Consider the following 22,152-nt stretch of genomic DNA (forward strand, 5'->3'; position numbering starts at 1 on the left):
TGTGTGGGGTTTGCATATTCTCGCCGTGGGTTTTCTCTGGGTAATCTGGCTTCTTCTCCCAGTGCGAAGACATGAAGACTGGGGCTGGAAGTGAACATGGGCACCTGGCTGAATGTGTTTCTTCAGCTGTTTTCATGACCTGTGGAGGATGACTGCAGAATTGAGTCTGAACTCTCATTGGGGTTTTCTATGCAGGCAAGCAGGAGGTTCTCTGCTCGGGCGTGTTCACAACAATATAGAAATCTCCAGAGCATTCAGGTCCCTCCCATATACATTCCCTCCAGAGAATGTCCGCATAGGATGTCCTGAGTTCAGTGTATGTCTGAAAGCAGATTATGTCGCTGGTTACCTGTCCAGGGTGGGATTGGCTCCAGCTCCCCCCGGACCCTCAAAAGAATAAATGGTATAGATTATGGAAGGATGGATGGATGACTTCAATGGGCCAGAGAACTGAACTCTTGTTATTGTACTCTGTTAGCTTCTTCCAAAAACATCAACCACTTTTACCTTTACCAATTTTGTATGTGGTCGTCCTCCAACCAGAAGGTCGGCGACTCGATGTCTTCCCCATCTGCATGTCTAAGTGTCCTCGGGCAAGATGCTGAGCCCCGAATGGCCCCTCATAGAAAAACGTGCTGCCCATAGATTCACTGTATGGATGTTACTGTAAAGTACTTTACTGCGAGCGCTTTGATTGGTCACCAAGACTAGAAAAGCGCTATATAAATACAGACCATTTACTCCCAACCTTCATCAATGTTTTTTTTTTTGCTATTCATAGGGATTAAGGCAGTGAGCTAATCATCGGAGGAAACACTTGCCTACTGACCTTGCCTATTGATTTTTAGAGTGGCCTGGCAAAAGGCAGAGTCTTAAAATTGATTCTTGTAAAACGATACTTGCCCCTTTTTCTAGAAGAATAAAACCAGCTCAGCCGGGGTGGCATGGTGATTTTATAACCTGAGACGAATTAGCCATGTTGTACTGGTGTGTCAACCAGCATGAGCCACGGGTGACAAAGTGAATAAATTGTTGTCTGATGCTGTTTTTATAGTTGGAGTCACCCTCCTGTCAGTCCTTTCAAAATAAATAGAAAGCAGACCCACATCTTACCTCCCACTATTCCTGCAGGTTATTAATATACGACACACTTTTAACAAATGCAACCCAGGTTGGGAAAGGCACACACACGCAAACAGAAAGAAATCTAGAAAGTCCAGAATTTGTTAATGATGCCTCTCTATGCTGTGCTCATTAGTCACACAGTTAGCCCTGCAGCATCTACCTACCACAGGCTGTTCTCACCGTTCATGACGAACTTTGGAGCACAGACCTGTTGTTCACCACTCATCTTAACAAGAAACAAGATGCTCTGCTCTCATTCTCTCTTCTGCACCATCCTTCTGCTTCCTGCATCTTTCTAACGAACAACAAAAAGCCAAACATGGTGTCCATTCTCGCCAAATGATCTGCATAAGGGATCTTAACAGAAGGCTGCTGTTCAGCCAGGGCTGTAATTTATCCATTCCCTTGCTAAAAGAAGAGTTAGTAATATTAAATGCACAAGCGGAACTGAGATATTTTTTGATGCTGATGCTATTCAATGAGCAGCTTGTTAGTGGGAGTTTCTCCCCTCCTCTCCGTTTGCCCCTTGCCTCTGTCAGTCTTTGTTAGCCCTCATCAGCCGCTCACTTCATCACTGATGGTCGACACGGCGTGGCTGAGTCATGCTGGCAGCTGAAGGCAACACAGAGACAATGTGTGCCAGCCTTGGGTGGGTATGAGTCTTCACATTATCATTTAAAATGAAATTCAGTCGGTACACCACAAATGTAAATAGATTTCACTATTACAAATGCAATGTTGCCCCCAGATGTCAAGATCAATTTCATGATTTCCAATAAATGTATCAAATCTAATTAACTTAATAGATATGTCATAAATGGAATAAATTAAATTGCATAAAGTCAATAACAAAAATAAAATAAATAAGTTGGATGCTTTAACTTATTGAATTGAGTAAATTCAACTAAATAATTACATTGTATTAGCTAAAACTAGTAAACTGCTAAAAATTGTCTGTAGAGCAGCAGATAAAATATATGGTGGATACCTTTGCTTTAAATTCGATCACACAACAAGTTTTGTTAACACATATTGTTTGTGAGGATCCTGATGCATTATCTGTGAACTAAAGTGTGAGCTCCCCTCACCCGGGGAACCAGCAGGGGGCAGCCCTGAGCTCACCTTGAAGCCCATGTCTCCCTTCTTGCAGCAGAGGCAGGCCAGCATGAGGAAGACGAAGGTGAAGAGGCCAGAGAAGGACACAGCTACCACCGCCAGTGATGAAGGCCATGACAGCTCGCTCAGCGGAGCCCCATCTGCAGCAATAGAAATTAACGTCAGAGTTAAAGAAGGTGGAGACGGCAAACCGCTGGGTCATACAGGAAATTAAAATCAAAACCAAGTAAGAGGTGATTTGTACACACACAGATGATTTGTGACCTTCTCATTGGCAGCTTGATGACAGCAGCATGAGACTCATCATTAGTATTCTCTTCTGTCTCCTGCTCATGTTTGGAACGAGGCTCCTGTAGCTTAATTACAGTAGTTACTACTCAGTATGTGTAGCATTTCGTTCCCATGTCAACAGCCGTGATGAATGGAAATATGTTACTGCTGATCTATAATCAGCTTTTTATTTTCTGTCAGATTCATCCACAGTGTTTCGGAGAAATGCTGAGTCTGGCTCCGTGACCAATGAACAATAGAACACAAGCATAATAGTGGCTGTGTGCAATTATTTCTCCTTTGTGAAAATGTTTCACAACCGGTCATTGTCTCCCTGTGTGCGTAAGTAGAGCACACATGTCAGTTTGTCTTTTAGACTGAAAAAAGTTGAGGACAGGCCAGAGATGCAGATGTCATGTTCCAGAGCAACTCCACAAAATCTGATTTCAAAAATGGAGCGACGCTTGGAATGTTCTGAGTAAGATCTTTGTCTCTTTATACAGACAGTATTATTTCTAATTTGCCCACGTTGTATTAAATCTGATGTATTCATTTTAGATCATCATGCATGCTTGTAAAAATAAAACATAAAGAAAGTATTTTAAAGGTCTTTGACATCATTAGCCAAATCAATCTGACAGAACACCCCCATGTGTCACCACATGCCATTAAATCAATATCTATTTTTGTTTTCTTTCTATATTTAGTATAAATATATTAAACCCTGATAAAGTAAACGACTGGCATATGTTCTCAATCCAGAATTCCCTTCAGTCTCTTTACTTGTGAGGACAACGCAAGCACACAGGTCTACAGTGCTGACTGGTGCGACTCAGAGTTGTGATGCTTGTGTGCGAGAACTTTTCCAGCTCACTGAGTGAGATCTGGTGGTCCTGGCTCATTTGGCTGTGGGGTACACAAAACAGCACCGCTCCAGCCAAAGCTCCACCCTCAGGTCACGGCCACAAACCGACACTCACACACATACACAGATGGAGCATGCACACACACAATACATCCAGGTTCCTACTTGAGGTCTGGTGTGTGTGTGTGTGTGTGTGTGTGTGTGTGTGTGCGCGTGTGTGTGCGTGTGTGTGTGGGGGGAGGGGTAGGGACTGATGCATCGATCACCATAGTAACAACCTCGCCTTGCCAACACATATTAGTCGATTGGCTTTTACAGTGTGGGGAACCTCATCCTTCCCCCTCCCTCTTTCCCCACTCGTGGAAGAATTTTTTTTTGCTGATGCCTCATCCACTGGGACTCACTGCCCATATATCCCTATACTATGCAGTGACAGCGTGTGTGTGTGTGTGTTGTGTTGTGTTGTGTGTGCATATAGTGTCTGTGAAGTGGAGAAGAAAGAGATTACAAAGCTAAATCAAGCTGTGCCCTTTCTGGATCCGCCACATACACAACACAGAATCTGCAGTGATGACATCACATTAGCTTTTCTTCATATATGAACATTCACAGCTCTTATTTACTCCTTATGAAATCCTGGTCACGCAGCAGAGTAAAAAAAACAACAGCAATGTGCAGTACAGCTAAAAAACAATCATTAAAAATTATAAGGCTGCATAAATAAGTTAAATAAAATCATTTGTTTATAAATCGCTGCATATAAATCTGTGAACCAAATCTATGGATATATAAATGAATGGGTGTGAGTACACTGTGCAGATGGTGCTGGAAACAGTGATGACACATGCTGAATCAGAGGGCATGGCGACTCAGAGCTCGCTGAAGGACACAACATAAAATATACGTTTGTGTACATATTTCTGCAGGAGACCAGTAAGTAGACCTGAGGCCAATCAATGCTTCAAGGTTTCTGTTTGCCTTCACTAAGTACTGTCTGTCCTGCAAGCATGTTTCACAGAGAGTCCACTAGAGAGTTCCAAAATCACATGTAGAATTTTTCCACATGTGGCACAGGCAGTACGAGTTCCTGTCCACTTCCTCCCATTAGTTACATTACCACCACAAAACCTCATTCATCTCCATGAGCTGACCATCGTGAAAAGTTACCTGGCCTGAGACCAAGGTCACTGTCAAGCTCAGGCCTCTGCAGGCACTTGAAGTAGATGGTGAACACAGGCTTTACTCTTTTACACTTAATGGATTAGTCAAGGAAGGTCCCGAACCACTCTAAGATTGCTTTTTATAGCCATTGCCAACTCTTTTTCATCCTGAGATTATATTAGATCGCATGTTAGAATCCAACCAAAGATCTTCAGTTGTTTTCTCACATGGCCTCCTTCGGATGTCATCCAGAGTTTTTACCCTGCGGCTGATGGGAGAAACTCCAGAATATCCAGAGCCTCTCACTCGGATAGTTCGCATTCTTGCATACAGTAAATTACTATTCTGTAGAGTAGTACGAGTACTATGTTCTTCTAAGTCCGTGGTAAAACCTGTGTGTGCATTCATAAGATCCACATGTACACATAGAAGCTGTGCCACCTCTTACAGGTGTGATAAAGGTGCAGCTGAGCTCTGGGAAGTGTTGGTGACAATCTGGTGGTTTCAACACAGCCTGACTGATGCGTTCAGGTCAAAAACACAAACAGCCTTGCCTTTTAAGCTTCAGTGCATTGGAATTAGTGGACGTGCATGAGTGCATGATCAGCTTGGTGGAGAAAGTTCAATGAACAAAGGGTGTTTGGCTGTGACTCTGCCCCAGACAAGGAGTTTAAAAGTGGATTTATAAATGGAGGGGTGGACAGTCTTCATCTTGCTCCATTTATCTTCATAGTTCTTTTTAATTCTTTGGGTATAATGCAAAGAAATACATTGTTTATATTATCTCCCTGTCATTGGCAGCTGGCCTTCACTTCATATTGGAGTTTTAATCACCGTTCACTGCCAGACAGATTCATATGGTCACCCAGAAGAAAATACTTGGAATGTTTGAAGAATATCCCTCTCTCTCAGAGGAACTGTGAGAGAGAGGCGACCCCGGGGTGCTCCATAAATATTTGAGAAGCACACATTATTCCACCAGCTGCATGGCGAAATGAAGACAAAGCACTTTAAGCTGGGCTCATACCTGCTTTATTAAAAAGACTGGAGGAAGATGAGCCATGTCCTGACAGACGGGAGAGCAATGGAGTCGCCCCGCCACCCCCACAACTCAGCCTAGTAATCAGTAATAGGACACAGTGAGAGCCAGAAAGAGTGAGAATAAAAATCAGTTGGTGTTCAGACTTAAAGAATGAGCGAGGAGGCAATATAGTTGCTATATTTGACAAAATTAAGACTTATTAGAGAAGATTATGCAAAACTTAGTGGAAGGACGTGGTATGGGTCAGGGAAGAGCCCATTCAATTTTGTTGCAGATCCAGATCGGGGGCTGTCGAGGATTTTGGTTTGTGACTGATTTCCCAGGCATCTTTCATTGATCTTGAGACTCTGGCATATTTTGGGGACTGAGGAAAATTCGGTGGAAATTGACTGAATTTAAGAAATCTTCTGGGCCTTGGCGGGGGGTATACACCCACTGAGCTTGTTTATCAGACAAAAAAATATGCAACCGATCTGATCCGACGACTTAAGGAAAAAATAATAAAAGTTTGGTGTAGGTCTTCATCCAGTACTTTTTGATTTGCTTTTTTAAGCATGTTGAAATCAACATTTTCATTGATTTCAACATCTTGATGAAACAAATAAGGCATGTTTGCACTGATTGGACTCTAATTGCCATTCTAGTCAAGTATGCCATTTCACGCCAAACCCAGTTCTATCAACTAACCTGTGACTTTTCCAGTTTGGATAGATGACTTCTGGCATAGAAGACGGCCACACAAAACACCAGTGTGAGCACAAGAGCACACATTCCAACTCATCAGTGGCAGAACAGAATTTGCTGACTGCTTCGGCATAACGTTAAAAAAAGCCTGATAATGCAAGTTTCCGACATGAAACTAAATAATGGACAAAAAAAATACACCACTGCTGTAATGGCATGGAGTGTATGGTTTCCTCCACACAGCAGTCAAATGCTCACCATGTTAATGCAAGAACAGAGTGTGTGTGTTTGTGTGTGTGTGTACAAAATGAGAATGTGGTGTGTTAAGCACAGCCGCTGAGCTTTTCACGGTAGATCATAAATAAAGCATGCACCACTGAGGTAGAGCTCTTTGTTGCTGTGCAGCTGAAGCAACTGAACATCGGTTCTACTGCAGCCAGTTCGTAACTACCTTCTAATACGTGAAAGTGCTCATCTTGCATTCAGCTATTCTGTCCCAAATGGACATGAGCAGGAGAGGGACAGAGGACAAACAGGGCAAGGACAGAAAATATAGACATTATCCTCCTACAATCAGCCATTGCAAGGCCAGGGCCAAGCTGTGTGTTCATGTTCGCACGCTAACACAAGATCACCCACCCACGCAGAAAGCATAGTCAAGGTGTTGCACTTGGGCTGCATAGGATAACTCAGGAGTTTCCGTGGTAACTGAGAATAGTGAGCTTGTTTTTGCTCCTGACAGCAGCAACCCTTTGACAAAGTCAACGAGAGGGAGCTCTAACACACCACAGAGAGACCGAATTAAATGTCTGTCTCCCTCTGAGGTGCTGCATTCTCCCCCTCTACACTCTCCTCCTCAGCCTCGTCTTACTTCCATCCATCCCTTTCTTGCTGGTATGGTTGCCACGCATGCTACAAATGCACACGCACACACATCAGCTCTTGTTTTTGTCCGAGGGACCAAGTGATGACAGTGCTGCAGGGCGGGCACCATGCCAAACTACACACCACTGCAATCAAATCATCCTTTGAGGTGGAGACAAAGAGACGAGGTGAGATTCATTTTGAACCACAATTAGTATTCAATAAAGTGGGGAATACATAATGCAACTAATGTGTAAAAGTCTGAAAATTGATTTGTGGTCAGTGACACAGGCTGAGCTTTGTGTGCGTTAGGAAGAATAAGCTGGCCTGCAAAAACGACCGAGCCACATAGCTGCTGCTATAATTTAGGGAATCAACAAATCTTCCACCTCCTCTTGATGCGCCTGATGGTTAGACGTGAAAATCTGTGACAAATCCCGAGGAGGAAAGAAAGGAAGAGAGACGCACAGAATGAGAGATGGCAGGAGGAGCAGAAAGAAAAAGATTCCCCAAATCTCTCACTCTCTCTTATGTTTACATTTAGGACAGAGCTGCAGGGGCAAACAAGCTCTTCCATCTGCCCTGTTAGGGCTGCACCAAGTGGTTTCCAACAACAACAACAACTACACACACACATCCAAGAGTGGAGAGGGAGGTGGGGAAGAGAAATATGAGCTTTAGGTTTAAATACACGTCGTTTGAGGAGACACGAGCAGAGCAGCTCTGTACATTATCACCTGCAAAGCTCTAATGAAACTCTAGTAGTATGACAAGAGGTGCAGCCACCAACACATCAAGAATAATGAGATTTGGCTTGGCTGAATAAGAATTCCAGTCTCGGTAATTGAGAGGGAGTTGCATGCATATATATATATATATATATATATATATATATATATATATATATATATATATATTGATTCTCCACTGCTTTAGAGCACGTGTAACTAAAAAGGACAATCCATGTGGATGAGTCATTGGCTCAAGTGGTGAACTCACATTTGGTGTTAAGATGTAATTTGAGCATCTGTTTTAATAGACTCATTCAATGTGTCAGCGCTAAGGGATGCCGAGTGGCTCTAGGGTTTATCAGTGGGCTGCATTGAGGGAGAAGTAAGCTTTGCTCTGGCACAGCCTGTCTTCCCAAGAGGGTAAACATCCAACAGAAATCCTCTGTTACAGTCTGCATGAAGAGGGGATAGATCATGAGTTAGGACAGGGGAAAGGAAAAGAACATTAATGCAGCAGTTGTGAGGTTATAGAAAAATAAAACAAGAGGAGTGCAGGAATTAAAAGTGAGAGAGGGAGTAAGGAGCATGAGATAAGGAAGGGATATACATAGAGAGGTGCAGAGGAGGAGGCAAACACATACACGTGTGCAGATATGTCAGTCTCAGGAAGGGCTGACAGCAGAGGGAACAGCATGACATGATTAGTGGCAGGGTACGGTATCCTCCACAAATTTATATCCTTTCTGCCCTTCCTTAGTCACGCTCTCTGTGAATGACTGCAGATGGCAGAGGGACGCACAGGCCTGCAGAGAGACATGATAACTGTCATTAACTGGGAGTGAGAGCCCAGGAGGACCACCATGGATCAGCATTACAGACCTGTCATTCCCGTCCCCTGACAGCCCAGGCAAGGGCACGCTGCTGGAATAAAGAGGGTCTGGCTATTAACTTTGTGACGGACGGGTGTTTACAGACAATTTTAGAGATTATGTGATTGCTAAACTGGTATGTTGCATGTAAAAGTGCTGGCTGTGGCATCTCACATTAATAATTCATGCATCTGAGGCATTATCAAGATTAACGTGGGAATAGATCATTGCAGAGGAGGCCGGTCACCTCTGTTGGTCAGTGATTATTATGAAGCACAAGAATAATCCGTTGCCGTTCTACACGAATTGAACCAAAGCTTTTATTTACTGTCACATTGGCAAACAGACGGTTAGATGAATCAATGGAATGTAAGCTTGTTTATCTTCTAGAGTCATGTAGAGCATCCTCTCTGCAACAGGAAGCAACACAGATAGGTAAATCTGCACTAAGAATCCTGTGTGAGGGACCTAACCACTTAGTGACCAATCCCCACAGTTTATTAAATATTGATAGAGAAATGTTAACACATGCTTTGTTTTAAACACACCTGAAGGTTTTCTTTAAGGGACAGTTAATGTTGACAGATCTCTACAACCCAGTAGGGGTTTCAAAGACCTGACTAATCGATTAGTCGACTATCAAAACCACTAGTAGACACCTTGCATCGTTTTAGACCAGTTGTTCATCTGTGGGCTTAGCACGGCGCAGTAATAAATCAAAGGCAGAGGAACCTATAGCAGATATGCGGCAAAGGAACTGTTGTTATTGACGAGCAGTTTGTCATATGTGAATTTAACAATGCAGTGTTGGCGCTAAAATAGCAGTCGTGCAGCAAGAGCGGGAATCAAACCTGGCTGCAGTAAGAATGCCCTAAAATACAACTATTCCAGCATTGTGCATAACCATTTAAAGCTACTCCCCCTTACAGCTAAGGCTAGCAGCAGCAAAGTTAAGCTAAGCACCGAATTCTCTTAACGCCAATATTGTTGAGAACATGCAGATGCAGTGAATCCACACACACACATTCATTTTCTACACACATGTCTGCTTGGAGCTGTCTCCCTGAACATAAGACAATGCTTCCTTACTCTTTGCTCTCCTGTCGTTTTATTAGTATCATAAAACATCCCTAGAATCTCTCTGCTACACTTGAACCGTGCTTCCTAAATATCTCCACTACCTTTGACGACCACTTGAGGTGTTGCTAAATGGCTCTCTGGCATTTACAAGAAATTCAACCAGAAGTGATGGAGAGCTTGGTGACGAATTAAATACTGCATGAGTCTCTCTCTAAAACAAACCGAGCGTACACACAGGCCTTCAACGAGTGTGACACCAATAAACCCACATCCCCCACATCATCACACACAGCGCACATGAAGGAGACGTAGATGGTTCCCCTTGACTGCTTAAATCCACTTTATTCTTTTCCTAGTTCCCCCAGAGGCAGACTTACGTAACTAAAAAGCTTGGCGTTACATGGGGAGAGATAAATAATCAAATGACCCAGTCAGTGGGAGGAGCCCTACGAGCAAGCTTTTTTTTTTTAAATCTTCCCCTCCTGCATCACTACCACCTTGGTTAAAGCCTGCAGTGTCCTGTCCATGTGCAAGTGAAGACACGTGCAAGCTTTCCTGCATGTGGAATGTGCATTATGCATTATGTTATGGAAAACACTGTGTTATTTTGTGCTTACATCAACGTACTGTCCATAACACACACACTGGTTGCCACCTCCAGAAATCAAAAGACGATGCTGAAAGATTATTGGTGTGTTGTCATCCAGGCGAGTCTGTCTTCTGTTGTGTTGCATATTAATTCTGCACGGAGAACATGGCCAGGTTTATTTCTTTTTCTTTTTTTAAAACTCCCCTTACCACAATGACATCTGCTCGCCTGATGGGAGAGCTCTCCGTGGTGCTGAAGCAGTAGTAAGCCAGGTGCTGGTCCCAGTTGTTGTGGGTGCAGAAAGCCACACACACTGGGCTGTGGTTTCCCTCCAAGGATCATTTGTAGTCAAGAGATGTAGAGCTATGGTGTGTCCGTCCCCTCCGCTGACTTATATAATGCCACGCAATGTGATGACGGAGTGGCCCCATGGTTGTTTTCTTCTGCCTGGGTGTGTGTTTGTTTATGTGTGACTGTGTGCAGAGGTAGAGCACACTATGTTCCTACATATCTCAAGGCATTGGGAGGAAGTGCGCCTGTGGAGGATGACTTGAGTTGACGTTACAGTTCAAACCCAGTCTGACATTTGCTCTAAAATCAATCCAGCAAAACACAGGACAAAACTACATGTTGAATTAAAGAGTTTGATAAATCCAAAATGGTGGCGTTGTGTAACATCGGCGGTGCTTTTTATTTTTCACACTGGTTATTGCCCATGGTCAGTTTGACAAATTTTCAAATTAGATTCATTGGGTCTTTTTGGTTGCAAAATGTAAGGACAGCATGTTCAGCAGCTACAGCTGACTGACTGCTGTTCATCCCCTTTTAGGGACTCTAGCATTTCTCTGTCCCTAGCACTGGCCATGAGAATGATTGGTTCCTCTCCACATGCCCCTCCTCCATCACCTAGGCAACATTGATTCTCAGTCCAATTACCAGGATCACTGGTAAGGTGCTATTCTTATGGAAAATCAAGATCATTATGACTGGGGTTTGACGAATGCATTGTCTACTCCTGCTTCATATACTGATGCACACGCTGCCACAGTCCATCCTGAAATATCCCTAAACTCTGAGTCCCCCAGAAAGAAAATATGAAGGTTTCACTGCACATTCCTGAGGGGAAATGATCCAAACCTGTGATCACCGCCAGAAAGAATACCCAAACAATTTAATTAGGAGATGCCCCAGAAGAGCCAGAGTTAGCAGGCATTTTATCCACAATTCAACTGAGAAACAATTATCTACCTCAAATGAATAGATCTCTCATAGGTTTGTGTCACATTTCACTGCACAGTACCAGAGATGGCCGGATCAGCATCAACTACACAGTCAACCATGAGAACTGCTCTCAGAATAAATATCCAAACACTAAACTCCTACGTATGTTTTACTGGATATCTTCGAAGAGAACATAAAAGCAAATGTAAAAAAAACACCCATTTATTTTAGAACTGTATTATTCACTTACTTGTACGTTGCTTTGCATAAATAAAGGGCCACAGATATCTCTTATTTCATATTGCACAATGTTGCAATGCACAAGGACATCTTGGCAAATAACCAATTAGACTTTAAAAACAAGGCAACTGTCAGTGTCTAAGAAGCAGCACAGACTAAAAACATAGAATGAGAAGGAAAGAGTCTCACAAAATAATAGAGGAGGGTGGAAGAATTGGGACAAGAAGGATCAGTGAGAGTGTGCGGTCTGGTGAGAAGAGATAAAGCCTGACACTTGAGAGCCATTGGGCTCATTGTCATTTGTATGCTGATCACACTGAGCCCAGTCCGGGGACTCTCTCGATCCTGTTTACTCTTTGAACACAGTTATTTATTCTGCTCCATTTCAGGGCCTTCACTGCACGGCCATGACTTCCTGCTCAGTGGTCCCGTAGCACTGCAGCAGCACCCAGGTTCTCCTTTGCCAGGCATCACCCCCCAGCACCCAGAGGAGGATTGAACGCCTGCATCCAAATAGGCACAGAGTACTGCAAACCTCAAACAGCAGTCAGTGGGTCACCTCTGTGATGTTGTGGTCGGTCACCATCCTGGTCATACATGCAGCGTGCGTGCGCACACACACATACACACACACACACAGCTGCAGTGGTGCACATGTTGGCCCATGCAGATTCACTGCAGGGACAACTTTTAACCCTCTTGTCACCATGAAAGACTGACTGAGTGTAAAACATCCACATCTGAGCTAATCTGAGGTTTGAGCTGACTGTGGTTGATGGCGATGATGCTTCTGCTAGGGACTCAAAAAAGATGACATGTAGAATATTGCAGCAGCAGGACACAGTGTATGGCCTTGCATCGAGCAGCAGTGAGGAGAGAACAGTCTGATCATGACAAAAGAAAAAGACATAATAATCTGCACGCAGGTCTGCAGCAAATGGATAAACGCCAATTTCAGTCATCCATCACTTGCATCCTTACCTGTGTCAAAGTGAGAGCTGAAGGCAAAGCTGGGGTTGAAAAATGCCGAAGACATGACAATCACATGTAGGGCAAAGACCATCCTCCTCGCTGCGTCGCAGAAGACAAGAGCCTATAAACACACACACACAAAATGGCAAGGATATAAATCCCCGACTCAGGTGCATTTCAGATTCAAGAAACCTGCAGCAGGAGCAGTGATGCGCAGCGTCTTATTCCCTCACACCTCACAGAGAGACCCCGAAAATCCCCGCTCCACCTTCAGCTCGACCAGATGTTGGCAGTGGCTTCCATCTCAGCACATCTGTCGGGTTAGAGCACACTATGTTCCTACATATCTCAAGGCATTGAGATATGTACAGGACAGGTTGAGTGCACCTTGAGGTCCTATCCGCCACTTAGAGCGAATCAAATCCTGGCTGCCCCAGACATTTGGTAAGATCCAATCTGCGTCCCTGTCAGAATAAAACCTGGGTTTGCTATTTAACCCGGTTTACGTGCTGATTGTTATCCTGCACTGGTACAGCAGCTGATCCCCCCCCCCCAAAAAAAGCGTCGGTCAACAACGTTCGTTTGCTTCAGAAAGACTGCGAGACATTTTGCACCAGTGTCAAGTAAAATAAATAAGTAAGGGAAGATGCTTCCGCTTACGGCCTTCAAAGTAAAAGCTCTCGTCTTATATTTACAAAACAAAACCCACTTCATTTCCGTATTGCTCCACATTTCTCTTCATTACAGTATGCACACACGGGCAGACTATCCATCCGTCCATCCATCCATCCATCCATCCAATGTTCTGAGAAAAATATCATAAAGCACAGTTCAAAACAAATGTCAAGCAAAATAAAGGATTGAAAGAAGTTGAGCCAAAGAGGTAAAGGAATTAAAAGGATAAATCTCTCTGTAAATTTAGAAATAAGCTGACTATACAAATAAAGTAGACAGAACAGTGTAAAATGAATTTATGTGTAAAAAATGTCAAAATAAAATAGTAGAAAATAGAATATGTTTGATGTACCTGCTTTGTCGTGTGTGTGTGTGTGTGTGTGTGTGTGTGTGTGTGTTTGTGTGTTTGTGTGTGTGTTTGTGTGTGTATTTACAGTAAAGAACAACAGAACAATGGGTTAGAATACCTCAACAAGACGTGATTGTTCTGTGTGTACATGTGCGCACATTTTAAATGAACTAGAATGAAATGTGCATTGTTTTATATTGAAGATTATTGTGGCCTGATACATTGTGTCTCACTCACCACGACTTACACACAATTTAAAGATTTTAGTTATTTAAATCTTGATTTGAAATGACTGACCCCACATTGTGCTGCTTCATCTGCACCACCTGATGAATAGATAGAAGAACATATACAGTACACAGTGTAGTTATGGTGATTGCACACTAGAGAGCAGCACTGGAAGGTTGATAAGAAGGTCACAGGAGGGGCTCATGTCTCAACTGCAGGATGCACATGAATGCCTCCTGTCTTTCTTTAGCTTCATGTAAATTAGGAGGTTCAGAGTCACTTCACTGGACTGGAAACTGATGTTTCAGTTATTAGTATTAGTCAGTGCTAACTTATAAATGTTTATTATGAATATTTGTACATGTGTTTGTGTACTTCAATAGATGCAGAAAACATATTAGTCTCTGGCAAATGAAACAAAGAAATGTGAAGATTTAAACATTGCACAAACCAGGACGAGTGACATCTGTAGGATCTCGGACAAATATTTTGGAAACAATCACTAAAGGTAAGATGGTGAGTAAAACATGTCTTAAACCACAGCTCCTCATCCGGTCAGTAACTCTGTTGAGGGGAAAGTTGTTCCTTTTCTTTTCAGGCTTCACAAATTATGGAAATATTATTGGTCACCTCACTCTGCACAAATACACACACCAGAGAGTTACAAGTGGATAATTTCAGAACATCTACACTGGCACAAATGACAATTCCAGGTTTACTATCATTTTTACTGCAGCAACGTCTCTCCATACTCACTTTCCTCCCTCCCAGGATGCACCTGCACTTTCTCTCGAGGCTCCATGTGAACAAAGAGGTCAGGTCTCAGTGAAATCCCAAAGTTTAAAAGGAAAATTCTTGAATCAACTTCAATTTGTTACATTCAACATAAAACATCTCTGTAATATCAGTTTCTACATGTCAGAGATCCTGTAATCAACTCTTATCTTCATCTTAACATTCACACTGTGCTATATGCAGAGAAACTTATATGAACATATTCAATTACTGACTGAAAGATTTCATGATGAACTGAAGCTCCTCCTCCTGTCCCTCTCTCAGTCTCAGTGTTGTATTAAATTGCTCCTCCAGCACCTCCTCTCCTCATCCTCCAAACCCTCTCATCTGACCCTCATCAACCTCTCAAGTGACAAGGCCACTCTCAGCACACACTGACAACATGCTGGGGACCCTCTGCACTCTCATCACCGCTCTAACATGTAAGGAGGCTGACTTACTGCAGCTCCGGCCTCGTGTTGGATTCATCAGTCTGTGTGTTTCTCTTGACTCCGTGTCGTCTTGTTGTTTCCAGGTGTGAGTGGTGTGACGGTGGTGACACAGAAGCCTCCTGTTGTGACCGTGAGGAAAGGAGAGAGAGTCACCATGGACTGTAACCTGGGGACTGTTACTGACAAAGGTGCTTTCTGGTATAAACAGATTCCAGGAGAAGTTCCTGAGTTTGTAATGTATTCTTTTCATGGATGGAGTTCTCCAACCCAAGGTTCTGGGTTCTCTTCTCCCAAATTCACAACCACTCATCAGTCGACATCAGATTATCGTTTGATCATAAAGAACGTGGAGGAGGGAGACTCTGCTGTTTATTACTGTCGAGCATGGGACAACTCTGCTAAAGAAGAAGTATCACAGTGATTCACACTGTGACAAAAACCTCCTCACTTAACACTTCTGCTTTTTCTCCTGCTGACACATGTTGACTGTGAAGCCATCAGGTAATGCTCTCTGTACACAGAAGTTGAAACCTCTGATTATACGTATATTTAATAAAAGAAAATTAAAATGTTAAAACATCCCAAATTCTTTTCCTGGATTACTACACAAATCTTAATTTTATATATGAAATGCTTGGACAAGAAGAAGTACACCACTAAAACACAAATCATAATCAAACAATAGAAAATAGTTTTTAATAAAAATTAATTTTAATATAACTTCAACTCATTATGAAAGAATCAATTAACAGAAATTGAGCAACAAAGAATCAATATGTTCATTTGCTTATTTAAATTTCCTCAATACATTAAAAGTGTGACAAACATCTAGTGATGGTCGTAGTGATGTTATTATTTATCAATCTAACTGATTTACCCCTCCTTCACTTATTTGCTTCATTGGTCAATATGTGATGATTAATACGATTTCCCAAAATCTTCAAATAAATGTAAGTGATACTCAGAACCATACTCAACTGAAGTTTTCAGACTTTGACTCCTGGGAAGGAGAAAACTTGTTGTATATGTTCCCCTCCATGTCTCCTGTTTCCACACATACTGCTGATTAGATTAAAACATTATTTTAAAGAGAGATGACACTCATCTTTTTTATTTAATTAGGGTTCTAAATAAGGAGAGCGGGTGCACAGGTGCATCCTGGGAAGGAGAAAAAAGGGTGGAGTGGAGAGGTGATGCCTCCGAGGATGGAAATTCAGTTTCAGATACAGGTTTTATGAGAACTTTACTACATTGATTCACTAAACCAAAATGAGGGAAAACACATTTTGCTCTCTCTGTGCTATTTTGTACCTTTTCAAGTATTGAGTCAATTTTACTGACAAGAACAGAAACAAACTTTGCTGTCATTTGTGTTGAGAAACGTTACAGCAGAATCAGGTGCTGGTGAAGTTATTGTGAATGATTTCAAAATATCATTGGCTCAGCTACAGTGAGAACAAATGATTCCAGACGTGTTTTGGACGTAATGATTTTTTATTGAAAGCAACAGTTGCAAAGTTGATACAACACCACCACCCAACCCTCACAACGTGAGTTACAAGCAAACAAACACTTTTTCCAGCATGAAACAAAGAAGGAAAATACAAGCAGGTTTTAAATGGTCGTTCTGCTCCTCTGTTATTCTTCAGTGGTACAGACGGACTTGTTGATGTTTTTCTCTGACGTCTGGGAGCCGTGAGACACTTTACATGTGTAAATCTTGTCCACGTTCCAGTCTGACGTCTGGATGTCCAGATAGCTGCTTATTTGGTAAGTCTGGTCCGGTCGGTGGACGGCGGTGCTGGTAGAGATCCCACTGCTCACTGGACTCCCACCGACCAACCAGGTCACTTCTGCAAAAGGCACAGACTGACTGGACAGACAGAGCAGAGTGGCTTTGTTGGAGCGGAGCTCAGCACTGGACGGAGGGAAGACAGTCAGGACAGGAGGAGAGAGGCTGGAGCCTGGAAACACAACAAGGACATGAATTACTAGGAATACACTGATTGATAGAAAACATGACAGTCTCAGGGAAGAATAAAGAATTTTCATGCTGCAGAAGAATCTAAAATATTTAGTTTGTCTTTTTTAATTACGCTGTTAATAAAATATGATCCATAAGACTTTTAAAAACATTTATATATTTATTGATTGTGTCTAACAAAATCATATTTGTATTCCAATACAACTATTTCAGTCAGTGTGGGAAATGATGATAAATAAATTCTTACTTTTAGTGTTTATCTAATAATCACAGACTATTTCAAAATGCAAATTAAGATACTTTAAAAACTAATCCTATAAACCAAAAAACAGATATGGTGGATTATCATTGATATTGTCAAGGTAAATAGATTTTGCAAAGATTAAATATGTCACAACATGTGGAATTTAATAGTTTATAAGAATGTTCTGAATAAAAACAGGTGAAATGTTTGTAGGAAACATTTCAAATACTAATACAAAGTGTGGTATCAAGGCAAAGCTGATATCCAAAAATATAAGCATCTAAAATTCAACAAATAAAAAGTTCAATATTTTCCATAATCAACACACACACATTTATTATTTTCTGTCCTTTAGGGTCGGAGGCTAAATATCAATAGTGTTTTTTGATCAGTTAAAAAGTTCTTACCCGTCACAATCAGCTTGGTCCCTTGTCCGAATACCACAGTGATTCAGTTTGTGCACATGGCTGTACAAAAACCTCCTGACGCTCTCTGAGGGGAGTGGAGCTGAAACTTCCTGTTGAGACCAACGTTCACTGTGAACGTCTCATTCTCTTCATCAGTCTGTTTATTTTCCAAAATAAAACTGCTGCACTTGTTTCAAACATTGTGTCTGCAGGAGAATTTATTCAATCACCCTCAATGTTTTCTGGACTTATAGTGTTTGATGTTGGTCGGGTGTGTTGACAGCAGCTGTGTGTCCCTCCCTGAGGTTTTTGTCACAGTGTGAATCACTGTGATACGTTTTCATCAGCAGAGTCGTCCCATGTTTGACAGTAATAAACAGCAGAGTCTCCCTCCTCCACGTTGTTTATGATCAAACGATAATCTGATGTCGACTGATGAGTGGATGTGAATTTGGGAGAAGAGAAACCAGAACCATATCTTGGAGAACTATAACTATGATAAAACCTCAGTACATACTGAGGAACTCCTCCTGGAATCTGTTTATACCAGCGACCAGCACTGTCAGTAACAGTCCCCAGGTTACAGTCCATGGTGACTCTCTCTCCTTTCCTCACGGTCACAACAGGAGGCTTCTGTGTCACCACCGTCACACCACTCACACCTGGAAACAACAAGACGACACGGAGTCAAGAGAAACACACAGACTGATGAATCCAACACGAGGCCGGAGCTGCAGTAAGTCAGCCTCCTTACATGTTAGAGCGGTGATGAGAGTGCAGAGGGTCCCCAGCATGTTGTCAGTGTGTGCTGAGAGTGGCCTTGTCACTTGAGAGGGTGATGAGGGTCAGATGAGAGGGTTTGGAGGATGAGGAGAGGAGGTGCTGGAGGAGCAATTTAATACAACACTGAGACTGAGAGAGGGACAGGAGGAGGAGCTTCGGTTCAGTCCTCATGGTTTCTCATGTGTACTTTAATCCTCTGTATGGAGAAATATTTCATTCATCCATTATTGTCAGTGGAGGTGAATACTTTCTTTGATTTGTGTGTTTAATCATGTTTCCATAATTTACAAACTTAAAGGGATAGTTCACCCAACAATGAAGATTCCCTCATGATCTACTCAACACTATGATGGAGAGGTGGGTGAAGTGTTTGAGTCCATTCAATTCCATTTCAATTAAATTTATTTGTATAGCGCCAAATCATAATATACATTATCTCAAGGCACTTTACATAGAAGGTCAGGACCTTAAAATCAAAATATAGAGAAACCCAACAGTTCCCACAATGAGCAGGCACTTTGGCGACTGTGGAGAGGAAAAACTCCCTCAGTGAAGTCCATGAAACACTTCTGGAGTTTTAAGTGTAAACAGGGTTGCAGCCAAATCCAATACAACTTGAAAGGAGATCATTTACACCATGTGTTTAATCTAAATGTTCGCTGTGATCCACATGTGAACGCGGCTCCAGAGGAGGACATCAGAGGACATTTAGGCTCAAAACATGGTGTAAATGAAGCTGTTTCAAGTGGAATTTGAATGTCAGGGCTTACGGACACTTGGATGACACCACACCAGCAGTATGGAGGCATGTTATTTATTTATCTTTCACTAATTAGTGAATTTCATTTCTGTGTAAATGATCCTTGAAGTCACAGTTAAAATCACCTTCATTAAGATTTTAATTAGTCAACAACAATCATCTATTTCAGGATATGAACATAATTTAAACACATCACAGTTAAAATGTCTATGATTGATCAAATAGCTCTTATTAAAACAGTGGTGTGTTTGCAGTCAGGGACAGTTTCCTATCATTCTACACAGGTCTGACCCTTGACCTTTTCATTTACATGAAGTTATCAATCAGGAGAGGTGGCCTGCAGGTGCATCCTGGGTAGGAAGAGTGTGAGGTTGAGAGGTTACGCTTCACTGATAAAAACTCTGTTTCAGTTGCAGCTCATTTGACTGTTCTGACGTGTCAACTCCTGCTGACGACCAAAAAAAGACCAAAAAAAGAAACCTTGTAAAACTCAATCTCTATTTCAATTTTAAATTCAAATGTGTTCATGATGTAACTTTGTTACATTAAATATTGTATAATCAAATAGATATGAATCAGCAATAATCTGTCACTTGTCTTCTGGATCTGTAATATCCAAAAATATTTAAATATTGTGAATTATTTCAGTCAGATATTTTTTAATGTAAATGTATTGACATGAGCAGAAATAGATACAAACACATTTGTAATCACATTGTTTTTACTTTATTTAAGGATTTGTGAATGTATCAGAAAGCATGACAAAGTATTTAATGATAAATCATTTCCATGCTGCTGAAGAGTCTCAAATGTTTTTATTGACCTGAGGGTGATGTGCATTTCTTTCTTTTTAAATGTAGCTAGGTAGACATGGTATGCCTCATTTCAGTGATGTAGCTGGAGACTAATTTTAAAGAAAAGCATTTAAATGTTTGAAAGAAATGTCAATCACCACCGTCACACATCGTAGAGCAGTGATGAGAGTGCACACAATTGTCAGTGTGTGCTGAGAGGCGCCTTGTAACTTGGAAAGTGAGCTGACTGCAGACAGATGAGAGGGTTCGGAGCACAGACTGTAAAGATGGCCGATGTGCCAGCTCCCCTAAAGTGAAGCCAAAGTGTCTTGATCACCCCCTAGTGGCTGACTGCTGAAGATCTTACATGTTTTTATTTCATCACGCCTCCACTATTGTAACTGCCTTTTTACTTCCCTAACCCAAAAATCTATTGATGGACGCCAGACTGTACAGAACTCAGCTGCCAGGCTTTTAAACAGAACCAAAGAACATGAGCACATCTCTCCTATTCTAGTGTCTTCACACTGGCTTCCTGTATGTTTTGGAATTGATTTTACAATTTTGCTGATTACTTTTAAATCTCTCCATGGCCTTTCTCCCAGCTACACATCAGACCTTTTAGTATTTTACGAGTCCTCATGTACATTAACATCCTGGTGCAGAGGTCTTCTGTGTGTTCTAAATACTAGATTAAAAACTAGAGGGGACAGAGCGTTGTCTGTGAGGGTAAAGAAATTCAAAGAGTTAAAACAAGTGAAAAGGATAAATCTCTATGGAAATTCTGATCCTGTAATCAACTCTTATATTCATCTTAACATTCACACTGTCCTATATGCAGAGAAACTTATATGAACATATTCAATTACTGACTGAAAGATTTAAAGATGTTTTTAAATTCATATGTTTGCCACTTGGAAATTCATCAACATAAAACCATGATCTAAGTGTCACAGTCATCAAACTGAAGCTCCTCCTCCTGTCCCTCTCTCAGTCTCAGTGTTGTATTAAATTGCTCCTCCAGCACCTCCTCTCCTCATCCTCCAAACCCTCTCTTCTGACCCTCATCACCCTCTCAAGTGACAAGGCCACTCTCAGCACACACTGACAACATGCTGGGGACCCTCTGCACTCTCATCACCGCTCTGACATGTAAGGAGGCTGACTTACTGCAGCTCCGGCCTCGTGTTGGATTCATCAGTCTGTGTGTTTCTCTTGACTCCGTGTCGTCTTGTTGTTTCCAGGTGTGAGTGGTGTGACGGTGGTGACACAGAAGCCTCCTGTTGTGACCATGAGGAAAGGAGAGAGAGTCACCATGGACTGTAACCTGGGGACTGTTACTGGTTATTCTGCTCGCTGGTATAAACAGATTCCAGGAGGAGTTCCTCAGCTTGTAATATATAATTATCATGGATGGAGTTCTCCGAGATATGGTCCTGGTTTTTCTTCTCCCAAATTCACATCCACTCATCAGTCGACATCAGATTATCGTTTGATCATAAAGAACGTGGAGGAGGGAGACTCTGCTGTTTATTACTGTCACACATGGGACAGCTCTGCTAATGAACAAGTATCACAGTGATTCACACTGTGACAAAAACCTCCTCACTTAACACTTCTGCTTTTTCTCCTGCTGACACATGTTGACTGTGAAGCCATCAGGTAATGCTCTCTGTACACAGAAGTTAAAACCTCTGATTATACGTATATTTAATTTAGCAAAATTAAAATGTTAAAACATCCCAAATTCTTTTCCTGGATTACTACACAAATCTTAATTTTATATATGAAATGCTTGGACAAAAAGAAGAACACCACTAAAACACAATTCATAATCAAACAATAGAAAATAGTTTTTAATAGAAATAAATTT

The 22,152-nt window shown here is 41.8% G+C and overlaps 2 protein-coding genes across 2 annotated transcripts in view; both read right to left on the minus strand.

Moving 5' to 3' along the window:
- The window catches only part of aatka (apoptosis-associated tyrosine kinase a), a 29,651-nt gene extending 16,229 nt beyond the window's left edge, over positions 1-13,422 (minus strand). Inside the window, exons 1-3 of the mRNA XM_020094559.2 lie at positions 13,065-13,422; positions 12,839-12,950; positions 2,248-2,381 (exon numbers count right to left, since the gene is read on the minus strand). Coding sequence (XP_019950118.2) covers positions 2,248-2,381; positions 12,839-12,920 — 216 coding nt within the window. The 5' untranslated portion in view covers positions 12,921-12,950; positions 13,065-13,422. The remainder of the gene's footprint in view (positions 1-2,247; positions 2,382-12,838; positions 12,951-13,064) is intronic.
- A 3,360-nt stretch (positions 13,423-16,782) lies between these two features.
- Positions 16,783-18,881, minus strand: LOC138407797 (immunoglobulin lambda-1 light chain-like). The gene is made up of 4 exons (XM_069525353.1): positions 18,697-18,881; positions 18,275-18,604; positions 17,943-17,972; positions 16,783-17,271 (listed from the first exon to the last, which is right to left on the minus strand). The coding sequence occupies exons 1-4, from the start codon at positions 18,734-18,736 to the stop codon at positions 16,946-16,948; spliced, it is 726 nt and encodes a 241-aa protein (XP_069381454.1). The 5' UTR covers positions 18,737-18,881; the 3' UTR covers positions 16,783-16,945.
- Positions 18,882-22,152: the final 3,271 nt, after the last annotated feature.

Source organism: Paralichthys olivaceus, chromosome 5 (assembly GCF_024713975.1).
Source record: "Paralichthys olivaceus isolate ysfri-2021 chromosome 5, ASM2471397v2, whole genome shotgun sequence".
NCBI lineage: Eukaryota > Metazoa > Chordata > Actinopteri > Pleuronectiformes > Paralichthyidae > Paralichthys > Paralichthys olivaceus.

What these genes read in the sequence shown, in the direction of transcription:
- LOC138407797 (XM_069525353.1), bottom strand. Translation starts at nt 18,736, where the DNA reads ATGCTGGGGACCCTCTGCACTCTCATCACCGCTCTAACAT. An exon ending in TCTCATCACCGCTCTAACAT is followed by an intron (nt 18,605 to 18,696) that starts GTAAGGAGGCTG and finishes TGTTGTTTCCAG; the next exon opens with GTGTGAGTGGTGTGACGGTG. An exon ending in CTCTGCTGATGAAAACGTAT is followed by an intron (nt 17,973 to 18,274) that starts CACAGTGATTCA and finishes TCACTGTGGTAT; the next exon opens with TCGGACAAGGGACCAAGCTG.